General features: G+C 37.1%; 1 protein-coding gene across 2 annotated transcripts in view; it reads right to left on the reverse strand.

The window, feature by feature from the left end:
• CLTC (clathrin heavy chain) overlaps positions 1-20,620 on the reverse strand; it is a 60,102-nt gene that overhangs the window by 36,414 nt on the left and 3,068 nt on the right. For both annotated transcript variants that reach the window (XM_073879510.1, XM_025851061.2), the window contains exons 2-3: positions 3,068-3,275; positions 57-325 (exon numbers count right to left, since the gene is read on the reverse strand). In XM_073879510.1, coding sequence (XP_073735611.1) covers positions 57-325; positions 3,068-3,275 — 477 coding nt within the window. The remainder of the gene's footprint in view (positions 1-56; positions 326-3,067; positions 3,276-20,620) is intronic.

Below are 20,620 nucleotides of genomic sequence, written 5' to 3' on the forward strand. Positions count from 1 at the left end.
TTTCAAAATAAATTGCATTCTCTATACCTTTTATTAAACATATAGAAAAATGTTACCTGTGCAGATATGCCAGTCAGAAGTAACCACTTTTGCTTTGCATCTGTACGATAATTGATAATCTGGCACCCTGCAAGGCTAGAATGGCGATCAAACATTTTCACTGGCTGAGACTCTCCTTCCATACTCCAATGATAAACTGCATTATCCGTAACAAGAGCAACCGTATTCAAAGAGATCCATTTCCAGAAGGTGACATCATCAGTCATGGTATGGGCCTTCATTTTACTTTTCATTTCAATGTTAAATATCTGAAGAGTTTTCCCAGCTAAAAACAAAATTAAGAATTATGAATCATTAGGAAAGCAAAGCTCAGGATAAATTATTATCTAGCTAGACTCTCTGTAACAAGATCTGTAACTTCAAAACAAAATGGTTCTATCAGGAGACTAAAAACCAACTACAGAAGTCACACCGATAGGGCAGCAACCTTTGAAGAGATAGCTGAGACTAAGCCAACAATCTATATCTACAGCTGAAGCGAAACTATATTACCTCTACTAAAGACATTTTAAATAAATACTATGACTTCTATAGAATTCTAAATCCCAACTGAAAATGAGTCTGAAGACTTGAACAGTGATGGAAAACAAGGTTGTAGCCCTCATGCTGATAATTAAGAATGTTTATGCATAAACTAAGTTAGTTGGTAGGTACACAGAACAAAGCAAATCTGATACAAACACATGGGGGAAATGTCTACTTTTTAAAAGGCAGTCATCCCCCATCCAACCAAGTCTTATGGAAACTGCCTTTTTGGAGGAGGGTCTACTTCAACTCTGCCTTGTACCAAGCACATAAGAGAAGTGCCTGCTACATCCCACTGGTTTAAGATACAAAGGGAAGGGCAGAGGTGCTGGGAAAAAAGGAGACAAAGGACAGTGTCAGGTGCTGTTAATATGCTGGAGATGCGAACAGAGTTCAAGCTTCATCCAATGAAGACAACAAACAGTAAAGGGAGGATGAAATTTGCGTTGAGTGTTAAGAGGTCACGGAGTCAGATGCAAAGGCTTGTACTTATAATTTGAAATCCATCAGAATGAAAAGTGATTTGGTCTAAATTAACAGAAGTCAAAGCCCAAAGCGATCTCGAGGCTAGCTAATCCACATTAGTCCTTAGAGACTAAAGAAAACTCCATTCCTGAGCCACTGAGAATCTGGCTCTTGAAAAACAAAAACGGTAAGGGGGTGGGGGGTTGGCAGAATGGGACACAAAACACACAGCTTTGTACCATGACCCTTCTTACCACATGTATAAAAACTTCTTCCCTAAAACAAAGAATGCTATTCCCATCCCACACAATATGTAACCACAACCGGACTTGAACAATTGTTAGTTACAGTCCTGTCTATAAAAAGAATCGAAGGGTTTAAAATTGGCTTCAGAGGGAAGCAGTATTTGGGAATGTCTTACTTCCCTTTGCTGCCTTTCCCAGCCCCTCGTTAACAGACTTTTATTTATTTCTACACAAAAGGGGTTGGAGTATATGTATGTAGGGTGATTTGGACAGGAGGGCAAGATGACAGCTTAACTCCATAATATAGACATATAGGCACAAATCTATAACGCTATTATTACAATACTCTGAAAATCTTTGCAATTTATTCTTTTTATGTAACAGGACAATAACTAATACAATCTAATTTAAAATAACTCACCATCTGCACACATAAGAAAGCATTAAGAAATGTGATAAGATAACAATAACATTAAAAACAGAAAAGAATTATGAGAAAATTAAAACGATGGCCCTTTAATAGAGAGGTGTGAGAGCTGCTAAGCAGTTCAATCTAAATTCTTTAAGGAGGCTGGAGGAAGCTTAATACCTTAAAGTATAATACATGTATTGTTTAACAGAAGCAAGAAGCTTGCTACTGTAAAACATGTGGTCCTAGGTGAAAGCTGGACCATCTTTCCTTAAGATGAGATCAACAACTCCTATCTTGGATATGTAATGGTAACATAGTTATCTGACTATGCTTGCCTCCAACCCTGCATTTAATCTCCAACCAGTATTACTACTAAATACAAAGTTTAAATTAAGTGAAGAAAAATCTGTTTAAAAACCTCAGCACCTTTAACAACTCACCCACACATTTATCAAGAAATTACTAGGAACCTGAACTCCTCCTACTACTACCAAGAAGAAAAACAAAGCAAAATACAGACAATTAAATGCTTTTTAGAGTCAGCCAGCTTGTCACCTAGTCCTCTCACAAACTTCTGTTTTAAAGGGTCAGTTACATTCTCACTCTATAGTTCAAAGGAAAAAAATTAATACAGGCTCCAGACAGTATGAGTTTCTTTGAACTTAGATTGATAGGTTGTACAGTTCCCTACTGTGAGAACCAAAAAGTTAATGTGAATAAACTCTAACACCCTTGATCCCAAAGCTTTAATATCCACCTACATATATACACACTTCTAACAATCAGGTTAAATTTAAGACTTTTTTTTTTTTTAAAGTAGGCTCCACACGCAATGTGGTGGGGCTTGAACTCATGACCCTGAGATCAAGAGTTGTATGTTCTACCCACTGAGCCAGCCAGTCACCCAATTCAAGACATTTTTAGAACTTGATAATCTAAATGAAACACACACCTCAAGTATAAAAAAGGCAAAGCATAAATATAAGTTTATCTTCATAACAAAATCCTGCCATGTTTAAGTACTAATATTAAAGTATATTTTATTCCAAATATGAATCACTAATTTGTCTTCTCTATATGGAGTTATACTTTTAGCACAGTCTTATCACACAGCAGATATAAAATTTAAATTCATTTAATCTAAAACTTAAAATTTTTCTAAATAGTCTACGGTGAGGAGAAAGGAAGACATTTCATAGATATATGCCAAGTCGTGAAAGCAGTTAAAATCAAATTTAGTAATAACTTTGCAGATTTAACCAAATTTAATCTACATGCTGAAAAGGTAAATCCTAATTACTGTATTTGAATAAATTATACATGGGGGAAAAAAGAAAGAAATCCCCACAATCTTTTATACCTTTCAATGCAATTACTTTGCTAGCTGGATTCATGATGGCGCTGTCTGCTGAAATTGGTCTTCGAATTGGATTACTTGGGTCATTCATATCAATGATTACCACCTGGGCCTGCTCTCCTACTTTCTCTCTAATGCAGATGAATTTGTCTGACTCCATAGTTAGGGTACTGAAGCCAATGTTTGCTGGGTTTATACCCAGGTTCTGGAGCTGGGGGAAAAAAACAAAAACATAGTAAGTCATGTTACAAAGTGAATCAGAAAGACTTGACATTCATGTACTGTCATCATTACAAATCCTCATTTAACAATTAATGCTTTCAGGTCAACAGTGACAACTCCATCACATTCATTCAAATGAGGCAATTGATAGCCAAATGATGGACCTTCTGTTCTTCCAACAAATATGGCATTCAATTATTTTGTTATAACCTTATAGTTTTAACTAGAGATGTGTAACTCGGATTAAAACTAGGAGGCAGAACAAGTACATAAAAGGGTAAAGGACTGAGCTACACCTAAGAGCTAGTGGGTCATTAATATTCTGAGTGACTAAATGTAGTATTACAGATTAAGTCCCACTAAAAAGTTACCAGCAGGTTTTATTAGCCTTGGCCAGACTAATTTTTTTTTCCTCCAAAGAATAGTTAAGTTCACATGGAACAAAATACAAACAAATATGAAAAAGCACAGGGAGAAAAAAAACAAAACGAAACACACAAGTCTTCCTTCTGCCCAAGTGTCCCAGATACCAATTTCCCTCCTCCTCAGAGACCACCACTTTCTTATGGACTGGCTGAGCCAAGTTAATTGTATTTTATCTAAATTCTTCTGTCAAATTCTGCTAATAGGACTTAATTATAACCAGGATAGGATCTGAATAAAATACAACATAAGATTAAGACACTGGGGGCACTTGGGTGGCTCAGTCGTTAAGCGTCTGTCTTATGCGTCAGATCATGATCCTGGGGTGTGGGGATCGAGCCCCACATCAGGCTCCCTGCTCACATCGGGCTCCCTGCTCGCTGGGAAGCCTGCTTCTCCTTCTCCCACTCCTCCTGCTTGTGTTCCCCTCTCCCTCTGTCTCTCTCTCTGCCAAATAAATAAAATCTTTAAAAAAAAATAAAAAGATTAAGAGACTGCACTTAACTTTCACTTTCCTCTTATACCTCAATGACTGCAAAGCACACCAGTTATAATGTGTAGTTACAGTAACACTGAATACCAGGGCAAGGAGTCAAGCAATTGTTTAACTATTTAATACAAACATGGTAATGAAATAGAAGATTAACTGGCTTTACAAACTCAGGTATACACAGCAAAGCAAGGCAAGTATACAAGCTATGAGGTAAGTAATTTATAACAAATTTGGTTACAATAAAACTTTATAAATTATTAATTTTCATTTCTTCCTGAATTTAACTTTATAGTAACTTTTAGGTCCAGAACTAATGAAGGACGATAAATAAAAGAGGTCTCCAACCACTTATAACGGGACTGTGGGTGGCCTTCCAGAGGCCAAGTTGTCCATCTAGTTTCAGAGGTATACACATCTATTTTTCTGAGTGGACGGTTCTCAAACTCTTGTAAATTTAATCCAGTTACCTTTCTAATAGTTTGGAGAAAAAATTCCAAAGTCTCCCAGATCACCTAGAACTCTACGTGTAAAAGCAACACATTATCTTCTTAACTATTCTGTAAAATAAGAATTCTGTGTTTCTAAGTCACTACACCAAATATTCACATAAGACAAATTTTGAGGCTCAATTGTCACAGCTTAAGTCCTACAATGTTAAGAAGAGTAAAACTTAATAGTGTTAGTCAAATAGTAACTAATTGAATCCCAAATTATTCCTCAGAGGCAAGTGCAAGACAACCATAAAAAAAGAAAACTTAGGAAAGACGGCAGAGGAAGAAAAAAAAGAAAATCAAGAAAACTTTGTTTCTTATTCCCGAGTAGGTCTCCAAATAAATGCAGTCAAAAAAGCATGCTGTCAACAGTTAGCACTGACCTTCAGCCTCAGGGCAGTTTTATTTGCAGAAAAAGCAGATTTGGTTACAAACGGGTGGGGTTCTTGCACTCCTTGCAATCTACATAATCTTACATTCTTTTCTCATTCTTCATTTACACATTCTACCAAGAAAGCTATGCATATATATTTTTGATCTTCTCTACCAAGAATGTACTAGTGCTATTCAAAATATTCCATGTGAAATAGACATACACGCTGTATTTAAAAAACAAGAGGCAAGTGTCAAGCTCTCACCAATTCCACATGTTTAAACATTTTAAAAAGCATACTTAAGTAATTCCCATTTACACTACTACACAGGAAATTGCTCCTTCCTAAAAAGCTTCTCCCAGTTGTTAGGATAAGTGACAGAACTTCTTCCTATCAGTTAACAGAAAGTTGTATTTGATTTCACTTCTTCAAATAACGTCGGTGAGATTTTTTTCCTTACTAGTGATACTTTTCAGTGAAAGTGCTCAGAACACTCACCAATTCTTCCCATATTTTCCTACAACATATTCAAAAGGGAAACATCCCAAAACACACAGTAATAAGACAAGACACCATCACTGAAAGCAATTTTGGCTTAGGTACATCCTTAAAATAGATCATATGGGGCGACTGGGTGGCTCAGATGGTTAAGCGTCTGCCTTTGGCCCAGGTCATGATCCCAACGTCCTGGGATGGAGCCCCACATCGGGCTCCTGGCTCGGCAGGGAGCCTGCTTCTCTCTCTCCTTCTGCCTCTCTCTCCGCTCATGCTCTCTCTCTCTCTCTCAAATGAATAAATAAAATCTTTAAAAAAAAAAACAGATCATATGAAAGGGTTATACTAGGTAACTATGTCTACTAATATCTGCACAAATAAAGACGTTTAAAATGCAACAATGTTTTTAAAAAGGTTTTATTTTCAAAACAGCACAAACTAACCAGAAAAAATTCTTAGTCAATTATAAAAGTCTGATGGTATAGGAACTATCTACCACAGAAGTTGTGCAATAAACCACTAATAAACTCAGAGGACATGTAAGAGTCTCCAAACTTGCAGCTATTTTCAGAGAATACACAATAATATCCAAATTCTGGCTACATTTTTTATAGTCTCAATTGACAAGATGTTGTTACCACTGAAGCTGGGGATATTCTGTTCTGCTATATGCTTGGAAATTCCTAGTAAAAATTTTTTTTAACTTCAAAAAGTTTCTACTTTTTGATTATAAATTAAAAAGAATATGGAGTCAATAAACTCAGGTCCAAGAAAAGGGGTTACTTATTTTTTTGAATAGTTATTACATACATATGGCAAGTATTCAAACAGTACAAAAGGGTATACTATGAAAAGTCACCCACCTATGTTTCCAGTAATACCTCTCTCCCCCCAGCAATTAGAGATGCTTTTCCATCTTAGAGACAGCCTATGTATATGAAAGTATAGATTTCCATCCTCCCTTTAAAAAAAAAAAAAACACACTAATAGCACATGCACAAAACCATACAAATTATCAACTGCTCCCTTTTGAAAGAAAACCAACTCGAATGTTGCAATTCATTTGATTTCCACACTACATTTTGGGCCCTAGTCCTACTGTAGGACTTGACACTTAAGCCTAGTTTAGTTTCCAAAAAGTTTAAATAAACAAATTTACTTTTAATCAGCCAACCCAGAACTCTGTGGAGAGTCCTGGAACTGCATGTTAGAAATGATACAAAAATGGGGCGCCTCGGTGGCTCAGTTGATTAAGCGTCTGCCTTCGGCTTGGGTCGTGATCTCAGGGTCCTGGGATGGAGCCCTGCGTCAGGCTCCCTGCTCAGTGGGGAGTCTGCTTCTCCCTCTCCCTCTGCCCCCCACTTGTGTTCTCTCTCTCAAATAAAAAAGTAAAATCTTAAAAAAAAATACAAAAATGTTTCTTTTTCCTTCTCCTCCCCTTCTCACCCCAATTTGGATTAACATGCCTGGGGGGGGAAACACTACATTTTTAGTTTTTGTAGTGAGACACAGTATTTCAGATTCCCCATTATCTAGAGAACACAGAAGGTTCTTCATTCAAGTAGACAACTGCTATAAAAATATATAACTTTGATTATAAAGTACAAATGCCATCCAAAATTAGTTGGTTCTGTGGATTCTTAAGAAAAAAATGTCTGAGTTTAATCCCAGTTTTGCCTCATAAATGATCATAGGGAAATCAGTTATCTGTGTATCTGTTTCCTCTTCTGAAACATCTAAGATCCCAGAATTATGAGGATTTAATGTAGAGCACTTAGAACAATGTCTGATGCATAGTAAAGGCTCAACAGATACTATTAGAACACACATCAGTATTTAGGCCAGTTCAAATTTAGCTTTTTTTGTATTTGCATTTTACTATCTGCTTAATTCAGCTGTCCTACAGGTTGCTTGAAACCCTGGGTGTGAATATCTTTTGACTACTGATAATAGATTAGTGGTCTCTGGGTGCTTAACTTAGACACTGTGAAATGCCTTTTTTTCCTTCTTTTTTTAAATAGAAAATTACACTTAAAAACTTTCAATTCTGTTCTTTAATTTGACTAAGTGATGTTAGGTAGAGACCAGAATCTCCAAAACCACCTAACATTTTCATGCTAAGTAACCTTATTTTAATTCCTATTTTTAGGTGCACCATGGAACATTGCTAAGGCTTTCTAACAAACTTGGCAAATATGCCTCTAACACCTTTGCTGAGGAAGCAAGCTGGGAAAGCTAATGCAAACAGATGGCATAAGGTCAGTATCATCAAAAATTCTCTTTGCCCTAAAGAACTCAGGACTAAAAAAACAGAAGGTAAAATGTAAAGCAAACGTAGAATTTCTCTCCTCAACGTGCAGAAAAGTTTGAGGCACCTGGTACCAAGACACACACAAACCGATACCTTTCCAAAACCAGAGTTTCCCAATCGGCCAATACCACACAATTCCAGGTCAATTTATCCAATTAAAGTTCTTCAAATAAAAGAACTTTCTTAAAGAGTGAAACCCTCTTCCATCTTTGCCCTGCAATATGTCTAATTAATGTTACAGAGGCAAGGTTCATCTTACACAGAAAGATAGCATTTCTTTTCCTATACTTTTTAGGACAATTACATATTAAAAGAGGTTTATGAAATTAGGAGTCAACACTAATACAAATAAAAGACATAAATAACAAAAAGTGAAAAGCTGTTCCTTAAAGAAAGCCAACTTAAAAATGGTGAAAGACCAATGGAATTTTTGAAGTCACTCTTTTTGCAAGTATTACAATAATTAATTCAGGGAAGGGCGCCTGGGTGGCTCAGATGGTTAAGCGTCTGCCTTCGGCTCAGGTATTAATCCCGGGGTCCTGGAATCGAGTCCCGCATCGGGCTCCCTGCTCCTTGGGAGCCTGCTTCTCCCTCTGCTTCTCTCTCTCTCTCTCTCTCCCTCTCTCATGAATAAATAAAATCTTTAAAAAAATAATTAATTCAGGGAAGAATCAATGGATACTAAAATTAATGGATGAAATTTCCTCCCTTTGGTAAACTGTAGTATGGTTATATAAGAAAGCTATTTACATAGTCTCACACTATTTCCCAAGATACTTATTACGAAAGGGAAGAGAGGGGCGCCTGGGTGGCTCAGTTAAAAGCCTGACTTCAGCTCTGGTCATGATCTCAGGGCCCTGAAACTGAGCCCCATGTTGGGCTCCCTGCCCAGTGAGGAGTCTATGTCTTCTTCTCCCTCTGCTACTCCCCACTGCTTGTGCTGTCAAATAAAATCTTAAAAAAAAAAAAAAAAAAAGTGAAATGGCATGATAGCTTGAATTTCTTTAAAATGTTTAAAACAGAAAAAGTAAATATTGCAAAATACCAAAAATCTAGATGACTGGGATATAGCTCTTCCCAGTCTTATATGAAAGCTTGCAAATTTATTCAAGTTTTTAAAAAAGATTAAATTCTACTCATAATAAGGTTACAGAAACTGAAAATTAAATTGTAAGGAATAGATTTTTATTAGGTAATTTACCTGTAGGGCAAGAAGGAAGGATACAACTTTCAAAAGGTAAAGATGATAAACCAAAGAGTGATATAATTCAAGTGTAAGAGTTATGCTCTGTAAAGGAGTTGTGCACTGGATGTCTGCCCAATCAGAACTAAGAGGTTTGCTGCACTTAATACTATCCAAAATAGTGGCCACTGGTCACATGCAGCTATTCAAGTTTAAGTAAATAAAATTTAATATTCAGTTCCTCAGTCACACTAGTCATAGTTCAAGTACTCAACAGTCACATGTGACTACTGTATTGGAAAGCGTAAAACATACATTTCCATCATTGCAGTCTAACCAAGAGCATTGTTTTCAGACGTTTTCTTGGGAGTTTAACAAAGAGAAAAGGAAAACTTCTTTAACATTAAATTCTGGCAAAATATGAAAGACAGTTGGTAAAGTTACACAAGAATTTCAAACAAGACAAGGAGAAGCAGAAAAAAGTAGAACTTTCAAGTTTCAGAGTCCAGATAGCTACAGGAGGCTTGGGGGTGAAAAATCTGCAAAGTTTAATACTAGCAGAAGTGAGAACCCAAGAAAAACTCCTCAATCTGGGTGCCTCTTTCCCCTCAAGAAATCACTAGACTTTCAAATAGGGAAAGCCCAGGGTTATAAAAGACTGAGAATATGCAGATGTAGTAAGATGCCATCTCTTCAAAGAACTTGAAAAAGGAGAGGCCTGTCTCTATGCTGGGTAAACTACCACTGCCTCAATTTCTCAATATCATGAAGCTTTTGGAGAAAGAGTACACATCTGTATGATGAATCCCTAATTTAAAAAACTGTAAGTGTGAAAGAGATTGTATTAAAATCAAAATACGGTAAAAAAAATTTTAACTTCAGCAATTTTAGATTCAGAAATCTAAGTTAAGGATTCATAACTTTTTAATGCTTTTAAAGCTTTGTTTTTTGGGTCCTGGTTTTAAAACTATACTTGATTTGATTATATGTGTGGCAAACAGAAAAGAGGAAGTGTCCATCCTTGCTTGAGGGCAAGCAAAGCATGGGTAAGTGCTACGTGAAAGGTTAACATGAGTTAGCACATATCAAGCACTGTGGGGCCACATAAGCACTCTGTTTTTTGGATTTCTATCATTTTACAGTTATCTACCTCAGGGACTATGACATCCTAACATATACTATTCCAAAAGAGATTGACTCTGATTTCATGCTACTAACATTACATAAACCTAGGGTGGGCCAATTTGCTTTGTTCAAAACACATGTTATGGGCGCCTGGGTGGCTCAGGTCATGATCCCAGGGCCCTGGGATCGAGCCCCGCACTGGGCTCCCTACTCCATGGGAAGCCTGCTTCTCCCTCTCCCACTCCCCCTGCTGTGTTCCCTCTCTGTCTCGCTCTCTGTCAAATAAATAAATAAAATCTTTAAAACAAAACACGGTACTAAAGACAGCTTAGGAATACCTCCATATAACAAGGAATCAGGAACCCAGTAATGGTGAGTCAGCACCTTGTTAGAATACATTAGTGATCAACCTATGAAAATATTGTTAAAGGGACCAAATGGACTATTGATATATGTAACCCAAGAGTATACATTAAAAAAGGAAAAAAGTAGTAGCAGAAGACAATACAACCAAGTAAAACTATGCTATTTTTCAATGCCCAATTCTTGGACTAAAGAGGAGACTCTGTGAGCTCAGTCTGTCTCCGCAATCAATCACAATTGTTTGTGCCTACAAACATCTTATAATTAAAGGAATATTAGTCTTGCTTTAAGCCAGCAATTGTCACATTTGATCAAATAGGAACATTCACTGCAAACAGCCTTTACAATCATACTCAGGGAGATTGCTTCCTATTGAATGACTAGTAAACTCAGAACAGAACTCATTTACCAGCTGTATCAGCTGAAAATCAAAATACCTTAAAACTTGTGTTTATGACAGCATTACTAAGAACTTATGTTTCACAATTAGTGCTTGGCTTTACACTTTCCAGATCCTTCCTCCTTGTTTCATCTGAAGAGTTAGAATGGAAAGGAAGTATGTATGAGCTACTACATTTCAGACAGGACTATTCTGTAAGTGGTCTATGTATATAGCCGTATTTCATTTACCTTTTCTGTAAATGAATCTTGTATCTTGATACAGACTTAATAGGTGTTACCACTAGAGTAAGGAAGTCAACAATTTGAGAGAGACCTGCTGATACTTGGATATTACTCAATGCAGTTACTCTGAAGTTAAGTGCCTAAAGATTTGGTTAACTTCCTATCCCAAGTATTTCACTCAGCATAATTTCCTTTAAAAGTCCCTCAACATCCTCTACCTTCACCTAGTATCAATCACAGTGACAAAAAAATGCTGACAGCAGTCACTTCATCAAGCCCTTGAAACTAGCTATGAAACCAGCAGAATGTCAAATAAAAGCTGCAGTTGCTGTCTTCTACAGGAAATGAAGAAAAATGCTGAGAATGCAGGATTCCTTTAGTTCTTCCATCAACAGGATACTGGCCATCGTTTTGTGTGCTCCACACATTTCAAGCAAGTAAAAATGCCTTTAACTCTTGCTGACCCTTTGCTTCTACAGCACATTAGCTTTTGAGGTAATCACTGTCTCTTAGGAGAATTAGACTCTGGTCGCTCACTCCAAAATTAAGTACTACATTCAAGAAGGAACCACAGTTGGACTGTAAGACTATCAGCTTTGGCAAATTACCAGGAAACTCAAAGAGCATTTTTCCTCCTTAAAGTCAACTACTGACTGGAAGATGAAAAAACTTTAAATTTGACTCATTCTTAAAAAAATATTCCAATGATTAGATGAAATGTCACACACTGATTTTGTTCAGGCTGCAGGGGAATATAAAGAAATGTTTACGCCCCAAATCATGCACTCTCCAAAGTTACGCCCTTTACTGTGTAAGTGCCATTCGGCTGGCACAAAACAAGTGGACGCTACCAAAGTCATGCCTGACTAATTACAGGTGTGTACGTATGTGTGTTAGAGGTAGGGATGTGGGCGAAGGGTCAGTTTGGATGTCCAAATATTCTTTTCAAAGAACTAGAAATGAGTGTTACTTTGAGGGTTCAAGATTATAATAAATACTTAGTGCTGACTTAACATAAAAAATTTCAAACGATGATCTGAATGTCCCTAGGCAGACACCAAAGACTTGGTTTCCTGGTATAAGTAACTACAACATCTTGTCAGTTTCCTTACTATTAAAACTGTAAAGGTTACAAAGAAACTTCATTCTATGACACAACTTCCCAAAATGTATTTTTAAGTGGGAGCCCAGTGATTACTACTGCTACTGTTGCACATATTCAGGTCTTTTTCTACCCTATACTGACAGACCTGCTAGGAAATCAGACATTATGCGGTTACTGCTCATTTTTCTAGTTGGAGCAATCATTTAAAGCATGATCAGCATGTAGGTGCTACAAGCTACAAGACCAGTATCACTTTTTTTACATTTGAGTCACTGAAATATTTCCTTGTGAACCTAAATGCCAAAAATTCCAAGTTCAACAGAGTGAATGAATTAACACTCAGCAATAAGAGTTACAAGCTTTCTGAAAATCATTTAATATTAACAAATTCAGGGAGTCTGAAACATTAAAATGACTAAATGACCAGGATTTATTTTCTAATATCTACTGAGCATCTATTATTTGGCAACTTAACATCAACTCAATATTTTATAACCCACTATTTAAGTTTTGTGTGAAACTGCCTTTCTTTACTTACTTTGTGTTAAGCTACAAATCTGTCATTACTACTAAGGTAACAACCTATAGGGAAAATAACGGGTTTTAGGCTCAGAGGGTTTTGAGTGTACAATTTGTTCCTCATGTCCTTTGTTGTTTTTTTTTTTTAAGATTTTATTTATTTATTTGACAGAGAGAGACATAGCAAGAGAGGGAATACAAGCAGGGGGAGTGGGAGGGAGGCTCAGCTGACTTCCCGCTGAGCAGGGAAGCCGATGCGGAGCTCGATCCCAGGACCCTGGGATCATGACCTGAACTGAAGGCAGACACTTAACAACAGCCACCCAGGCGCCCCCTGTACCTCACGTCTTATAAAAAGTGGAAAAAAACTTACCATCTCCAAACTCTATAGATACTGCTTCACTGTCTGACATTCAGGGTTAAAAATGTAAGACTACCTTGATTTTTGATCAGGGAGAGGGTATGCTCTGGATGCTTGCAGATTTTTTGTTTTTAAATTCATGGTACTAAAACTTCCCCAGGCCTGTCTCAAACACTGAACACTTTCAATCTTGCTTCTTCCTTTGTATCAGTTACATTTTCTTCCATTGTCTGAAAAAAGCTTCCATTCTATTTTTGTTTCTATAGTTCTTAGATTTGTAACCTATTCTGTCACACCTCTTCTTTCAATTCTGTGATTTCTTTCTAAGTTCAAAATCTTCAAAAAATTCAAGTTAATCTTCCACATTGCTGATTTCTACAGGGGCAATTCTGCTGTGTCCGGGATCAACTGTTTCTGTATATGTTCTATTACTGCAGCCTTTTACCTCCATGGGTCTTTCTATTCATATTAGATCAAGTTTTTTTTATATGCCATAGATGATGCCAACAGTTTTCTTCCAGTTCCAGTAGAAAAAAAACTCTTATTTCCTCAGATCTCTTCCTAGTTTTATGGTATTTTTTTCCAATAATCACACATTTAAACAATTAATGAGCAGCTACTGTAGCCAGACACTACACTAATACAGAGAATTCTACAGTGAATATGCTATGGCCTCCTCTATTCAGCGTGTAACAAGCACATAGCAATTACAAGGGTGCCTTGAGGTTACAAGGATGCATGCTTAGCCCAGATATATGTGGGAGTATACACAATGTCTCAGAAGAAATGGAAATACAATCTGAAGCAGACACACAATTTAAGGGAGGACAAAGCTACAAACAGGAGAGAACAGAACTAAAAATACCCTATGTGCCCAAATAGGGTATTCATTTTAGCAAGTAAACTATTCCCTGGACACCCAAAAAAACTTTTGACTAGTATCAGAATGTGGAAAAACTGGACCTCTCATACATTGCTGGTGGGGATATAAAATGGTGCAGCTGCTATGAAAAACAGTTGGACAATCCCTCAAATAATTAGAACAGTTCTAAACCACAGGACCTGGCAATTCCACTCCTATGTATATATCCAAAAGAACTGAAAACAGGTATTCAAAAAAAACCTTTAATGTTCATAGCAGTACCATTCATTTATAATAGCCAATGGGTGGAAAGAACCCAAATGTCCATCAACTAATGAAAGGACAAATAAAATGTAGTGTATCTATTCAGCCATTAAGGAATGAAGTATGCAGACATACTGCAACATGGACAAACTTCAAACATTACGCTTAGTAAAAGACAAAAAAGGTCACTTATACGATTCCACTGATTGGTAAATCCATAAAGAGAGAGCCTGTTAGAGGTTGCAGGGGATAGGAGGGGGGTGGGAATGAGATACTGCTTAATGAATTTGGGGTTTCCTTTTGGAGCAATGAAAATGTTTTGGAACTAGATACAGGTGATGGTTGCACAACATTGTGAATGTATTAAATACCATTAAACTGTTCACTTTAAAATGGTTAATTTGGGGGCGCCTGGGTGGCTCAGTTGTTAAGCGTCTGCCTTAGGCTCAGGTCATGATCCCAGGGTCCTGGGATCGAGCCCTGCATCAGGCTCCCTGCTCAGCGGGAAGCCTGCTTCTCCCTCTCCTACTCCCCTTGCTTGTATTCCCTCTCTCGCCATCTCTATCAAATAAATAAATCTTAAAGAAAATAAAATTCTTTAAAAATAAAATAAAATGGTTAATTTTAAGTTATATGAACTTTATCTCAATTTTAAAAGAACTTTGGCCCTGTTAATATAAATTCTTAGGGATTAGATATGCTTAATACATAGTTCAAGTAGTCATTTGACTTAGTTTATAAAGACATTTAAAATTATAAAATAATTTACAGGGGCACTTGGCAGTTAGTAGAGCAGATGACTCTTGATCTTAGGGTCATGAGTTCAAGCCCCACATTGGGCATGGAGCCTACTTATAAAAATAAATAAAATTATAAAATAATTTACCTGAAAATGTTTTTCTACTCTTTACATTTCAGAAATCATCTTAACTCTTCATATGCACTTTTTTTACATCAGTGTTTTCATTAGCACTGGAAAGTCATCTCCATTCCATTGAAGTGCTTTTTTAAAAAAAATCCATTATGGAACAGTCATGGAAATTTTACAACCTGCCTAAAATTTCCATTTGCATATTAGAAGAGCTGTTTTTTTCACTTGTTTTTGGATTATGATCTCCAGAAATATACCCCTAACAGATCGGGTTTTTGAGGGATGTTTAAAATGTTTCCTTACCACATCCAACAGTTATAATTGTGAGGCCAGAGAACAATAATTATTAGATATGCTACATTTACCTCTTATCAATCCAGATTTCAAGCCTATGAAAGCCTTCAATGAACAGTGTTGTAGTATTCAAAACAGAATGGTGAGGGGCGCCTGGGTGGCTCAGTCGTTAAGCGTCTGCCTTCGGCTCGGGTCATGGTCCCAGGGTCCTGGGATCGAGCCCTGCATCGGGCGGGAGGCCTGCTTCTCCCTCTCCCACTCCCCCTGCTTGTGTTCCCTCTCTCGTTGTGTCTCTGTCAAATAAATAAATAAATTCTTTAAAAAAAAAAAAAAACAGAATTGTGAAAGGGCTCAATAAATGTGCAGACCCAAGTCTTTTAACATAAGGAAACTCTTGGGGTGCCTGGGTGGCTCAGTTAAGCCACCTTCGGCTCAGGTCACGATCTCAGGGTCCTGGGATAGAGTCCGGAGTCGGGCTTCCCACTCAGCAGGGAATCTGCTTGTCCCCCTCCCTCTGCCCCTCCCTACTCGTTCTCTAATAAATAAATAAAATCTTAAAAAAAGAAAAAGAGGAACCCATTTAAAAGAATATATATAAAAAGGAAACTTTCTTGGAGAATATTTTATGGTAAAAAAGCAAATTACCTTGGATTTTCAAGGTTCAAAGGGAGGAATATACAGTATTGCAGAGTGGGGAAAGACATGAAAATGAAATTTGTAAACCATGTTCTCCCTATGCGTTTTTTTTCCCCCCTAATTATTCATCCTCAAATAAGGAGAGTGATCTAAAGTCAGCTGTTTGCTAAACTGAGCATACATGGATAGTTCTGGCCTCACTGTGTCCACAATGGTGGTTTTTAAGTCCTCCTTCTCAGCTATTCAGAAACAGATGAAGGCAACTCTCAACCCAATTCCCATTTTCATCTACTCTGATTCTCACATTCTAGTAGATGGGAGTCATCAAATGGGTTCTGCTCCAGAGCCTCCAGGAAGAATACAACCCCGCCAAAACCCTGTTTTCTCCTATGGGATTCATTTCAGCCTCTGTCCTCCAAAACTTTAATAAATTTGTGTTGTTTAAAACAAACAAAATTACCTATATAGATATAGACACAGATCAAGGTCATCATAAACTGCAATCCCTAGGACCCCAGTGTACATCACTATTAGAGTTCTTCCTTTTCCTACTCCAGAAATGGACTGGATGTAGACAATAAAAGGAAAGAATCTGGTGTAACTCCAAGAGCTTGGCTTCAATAACTAGATAGATGGTAGTTTTCTCCTTTAGCTTGGCATGTATGTTCTACTCTACTGGATAAAGGGAGACTCCCCTCTAGCATAGGGCTAAGAACTAACATTTGAGCGTCTCTATAAGCTAAGTCTTACACTATAAACACACATACCGCAGTCTAACTTCACAATTGCCAAAAACTAGTATTTTAACTTCATAAATGAGGAAGTTGAAAAAAGATAAAAAGATAGAGTTCAGATTAAACATCTGAGACATCTTCTACAATCACACACAGAATTTAAATTTTTTAATGTGGCAAAATGGTTTCAATGTACTCAATCCCTACTCTTTCAGAAATAAGGTTTAAAATCGGCTTTAGTTCAGAACTTAAAGTCCTTATTTACCCAATGATTCAGAACAGGAAGCACAACCCTACAAGTTTGTAACCATTTTTCCCCTCTATGGTTATGCTATTCACACTGAGCAAACCTGTTCAACTCCCACTTTCCTTCTCCCCCACCTCAAGCACCATTGTTTTCCTAGAGTTCAAATTTTATATTAGTATAAACACAAAAACATAAATAATACAGTAAAATAGAAAGAGATTTCCTGCTTTCGTAGGTGGCTTCAGACTGGAACACATTCACTCTGGTCATTAAGAAAAACTCCAGACATGTTTGAGAAGCTCAGCTTTATGAGAGGAATAAAGATAATACTCATTACAAGTTAACCTGATCCCAATCATTCTGCACAATTTTCTAGTGGGAACTTGAATAAAGCCCTTTAAAAACATCATCCAACCATTTAAAGCATAGAAAATCAAATGTTGGTGCACTGGCCCCTACTTTTCCCCTAATATAAAAACTATTGAGGAGTGCCTGGGTGGCTCACTCAGTTAAGCACCTGCCTTTGGCTCAGGTCATGATCTCAGGGTCCTGGGATCAAGCCCTGTGTCTGGCTCCTCTGCCTGACACTCCCCACCCCCATTCTATCTCTAATAAATAAATAAAATCTTTAAAAAAAAAAAAAACCAAAAAACTATTGACCTAGAAACAAACCACTGGTAGAATGTGTACAAAGAACACCACAACATGGATGGCAAAGTGCTACATTTTGCAGTTCAAATTATATAGATCACTCACCAAATGAGGCAATGTGCCACAATGCAAAAAGACTAAGCATTAAAGTCTGACCACCCACTCACTAGCTATGTGACTCTAGAAGTTAACTTCAGTTTCCTCATGTGCAAAATAAGGCTAACCCTACCTACCGGACAGGATTTTCTTGCTAATTATAGGAGATCATGAACACAGAATATTTAGCAGTGTTCTTGACACAACAGTAGGTACTCAAAAAGCTATAATGATCAATTAATTTTGATATTATAGATGTCAGGACAATTAAGATTTGATGAATAGTTATTCCCTTTAAGTAAGGACAAAATAAATTATGTCTCTCATAACACACACACAAAAAGGAGACACAAAATCCAAGTCTGACTGATGGGTTTTGTATAATGCATTCAGATCCAACCCTCCTGCCATCCCTTCAGGTTAAGAGCATTAGCCACAGGCACTTGGCCAAAGGGGGAAAAACATCTAGAGCTATAAACTTTGCTATGGTTTACAAGTTGATTTGTGAAGTAGCTTTAGCATGGTTTATATGTAAATAAATTTAGAGAAATAACCTCATTCTAATATAAAGGATGGAAATATTAGTTATGAACTCATTTCCCATCTAAGTGAGAATATTCACTTTAACACTACCATCTTATACGAGGACATATACAACACCAGCAAAGGTCTGACTAGCATTCCAGGTGGGTATTTTATTGGGATATAATAAAAAAGTAATTTAAAGATTTCTTTCTCGGGGCGCCTGGGTGGCTCAGTCAGTTAAGCGTCTGCCTTTGACTCGGATCATGATCCCGGGGTCCTGGGATCGAGCCCCACATCGGGCTCCTTGCTCAGCAGGGAACCTGCTTTTCCCTCTCCCTCTGCTGCTCCCCCTGCTTGTGCTCTAATAAATAAATGAAATCTTTAAAAAAAATTTCTTTCTTTTGGGCACAGTTCCAGAGGGGGATCAGTTTTGTATCATATAAATATTTGTATTAAGTCCTGCACAGCATCAAACACTGAATATCATCCATGGTTGCAATTATAAGTGGACAGCCTTTGCCAACTAATCAATGCAAGCTATAGTCCGTATTGTTCACCACTTTGTCCCTAGTCTAACACAGTTGCTGATAAATACTTAAATCTTAGGTATCAAATATTTATAAACCATAAAAATCTAGGTCTACAAATAAAATACTGTGTCACTGGTTGTGAGATACATGAATAAAATGTACTAGACAAAAATTATATAGCTAAACAATTAATGTTCCTAAAGTGCTACACCAGGTACTTCGGAATACATGATCTCAGACCTTTACAGTAACTTTGTGAGGCGGTAAGCCTATATTACTGAGAAAAAGAGTCTTAACCTTGTGTTCTTCAATACTGGAGCCACATTTCACAAACCACATGTGATACTGAGCACGTGAAATGTGGTTACTGTGACTGATTTTAAAATTTAAAATAATTAAAACTAAATAGTAACTAATAATTGATTCAATTATGGAAAACTTATGTATGTCTGGAATAACCTAGATATGCAAATGTGCTTTTTCAACTGTAAATACTATAAAAGTTAAACACAGATCAAATATTTCCAATGAAAATAGGATCTGAACTGAGATGTGCTCTAAGTGTAAAATACACATCAGATTTTGAAAAACCAGTACCCCAAAAAAGGAATGTAAAATATCTCATTTGAAAATTTTATACTCCTTTCATATTGAAATTATAACATTCTGGGTCAAATTATAACATTCTCGGAGCAAAGTCCAACAGAAAACAGCACAATAGGATCCTGTATAACTTCTCCTCTTAAGGCCATTCTATTTCCTTGAAATATTCTGTGTCTGAAGACGCAGGATCAAATCCTATTCTGACAGTGTTCCCTTGGGTGGAGTCTCACTTTAACTATTTAATAAGGATGCCTGGTGGGATTAAGTGAACACCTGAAAACACGAAGCCACAGTCATAGGGAAAAACAGGCTCTCACTAGAAGTCGGCTGTTCACTTCATTCACTAGTCATTGTTCATCACCACCATGTCCCAAAAGAGACAGCAGGATTCAACACTTTTTTTCAACTAACACTTTCAAATAATGTTTTAATTTTAGTTAATAAAATGTCAATATGGATGGTCAGATAAAATCTTCACTCTTACAAAATCCATCAGTATGGCCTGTAGTCGTGCAGTCCAATGTCATAGACAATAGCCTCATGGGGCCATTTACATTTAAACTAATTTTAAAAGTTCCTCAGTCACACAAGCCACATTTCAATATCCCTAAGTAGCTAGTATAAATATTCACCATGGAATTTTTTTTTTTAAGGGAAGAATCTTAAGTAGGCTCCATGCCATGTGTGAAGCCCAAAGTGGAGCTCCATCTCACGACCCTGAGATCATGACCTGAGCCAAAATCAAAAAGTCGGATGCTTCACTGACTAAGCCACTCAGGTGCCCCGGAAGAAAGTTCTATTGGACAGTAACTCTCAAAAGGAAAAAAACACATGAGTAACAGTGACAGGAAAAACATATTATTAAATATAATTCAAATATCATACGGTATGGTTTCTAAAATCATGTACTGCACATACTAAAATGAAAATGATGGTGGTTCTACACACACACACACACACACACACACACACACACACACACACACAGTTCCAGGTTTTAAATTATTTCCTAAACAGAGTGAAAGCATATTCACTAGAAGTAGCCACACCTCTTTAAGCTGAGTATCAACTGACATTAGGAAAATTCTGAAAAACATGATACATCTTAACCTTGGAAGCCATTCCCAGGTTAGACTGTAGCAGAATTCCAGGGT

This window comes from Callorhinus ursinus, unplaced genomic scaffold (genome assembly GCF_003265705.2).
Source record: "Callorhinus ursinus isolate GAN/ISIS: 27379988/994484 unplaced genomic scaffold, GSC_fseal_2.0 scaffold34, whole genome shotgun sequence".
In the NCBI taxonomy this organism is placed as follows: domain Eukaryota; kingdom Metazoa; phylum Chordata; class Mammalia; order Carnivora; family Otariidae; genus Callorhinus; species Callorhinus ursinus.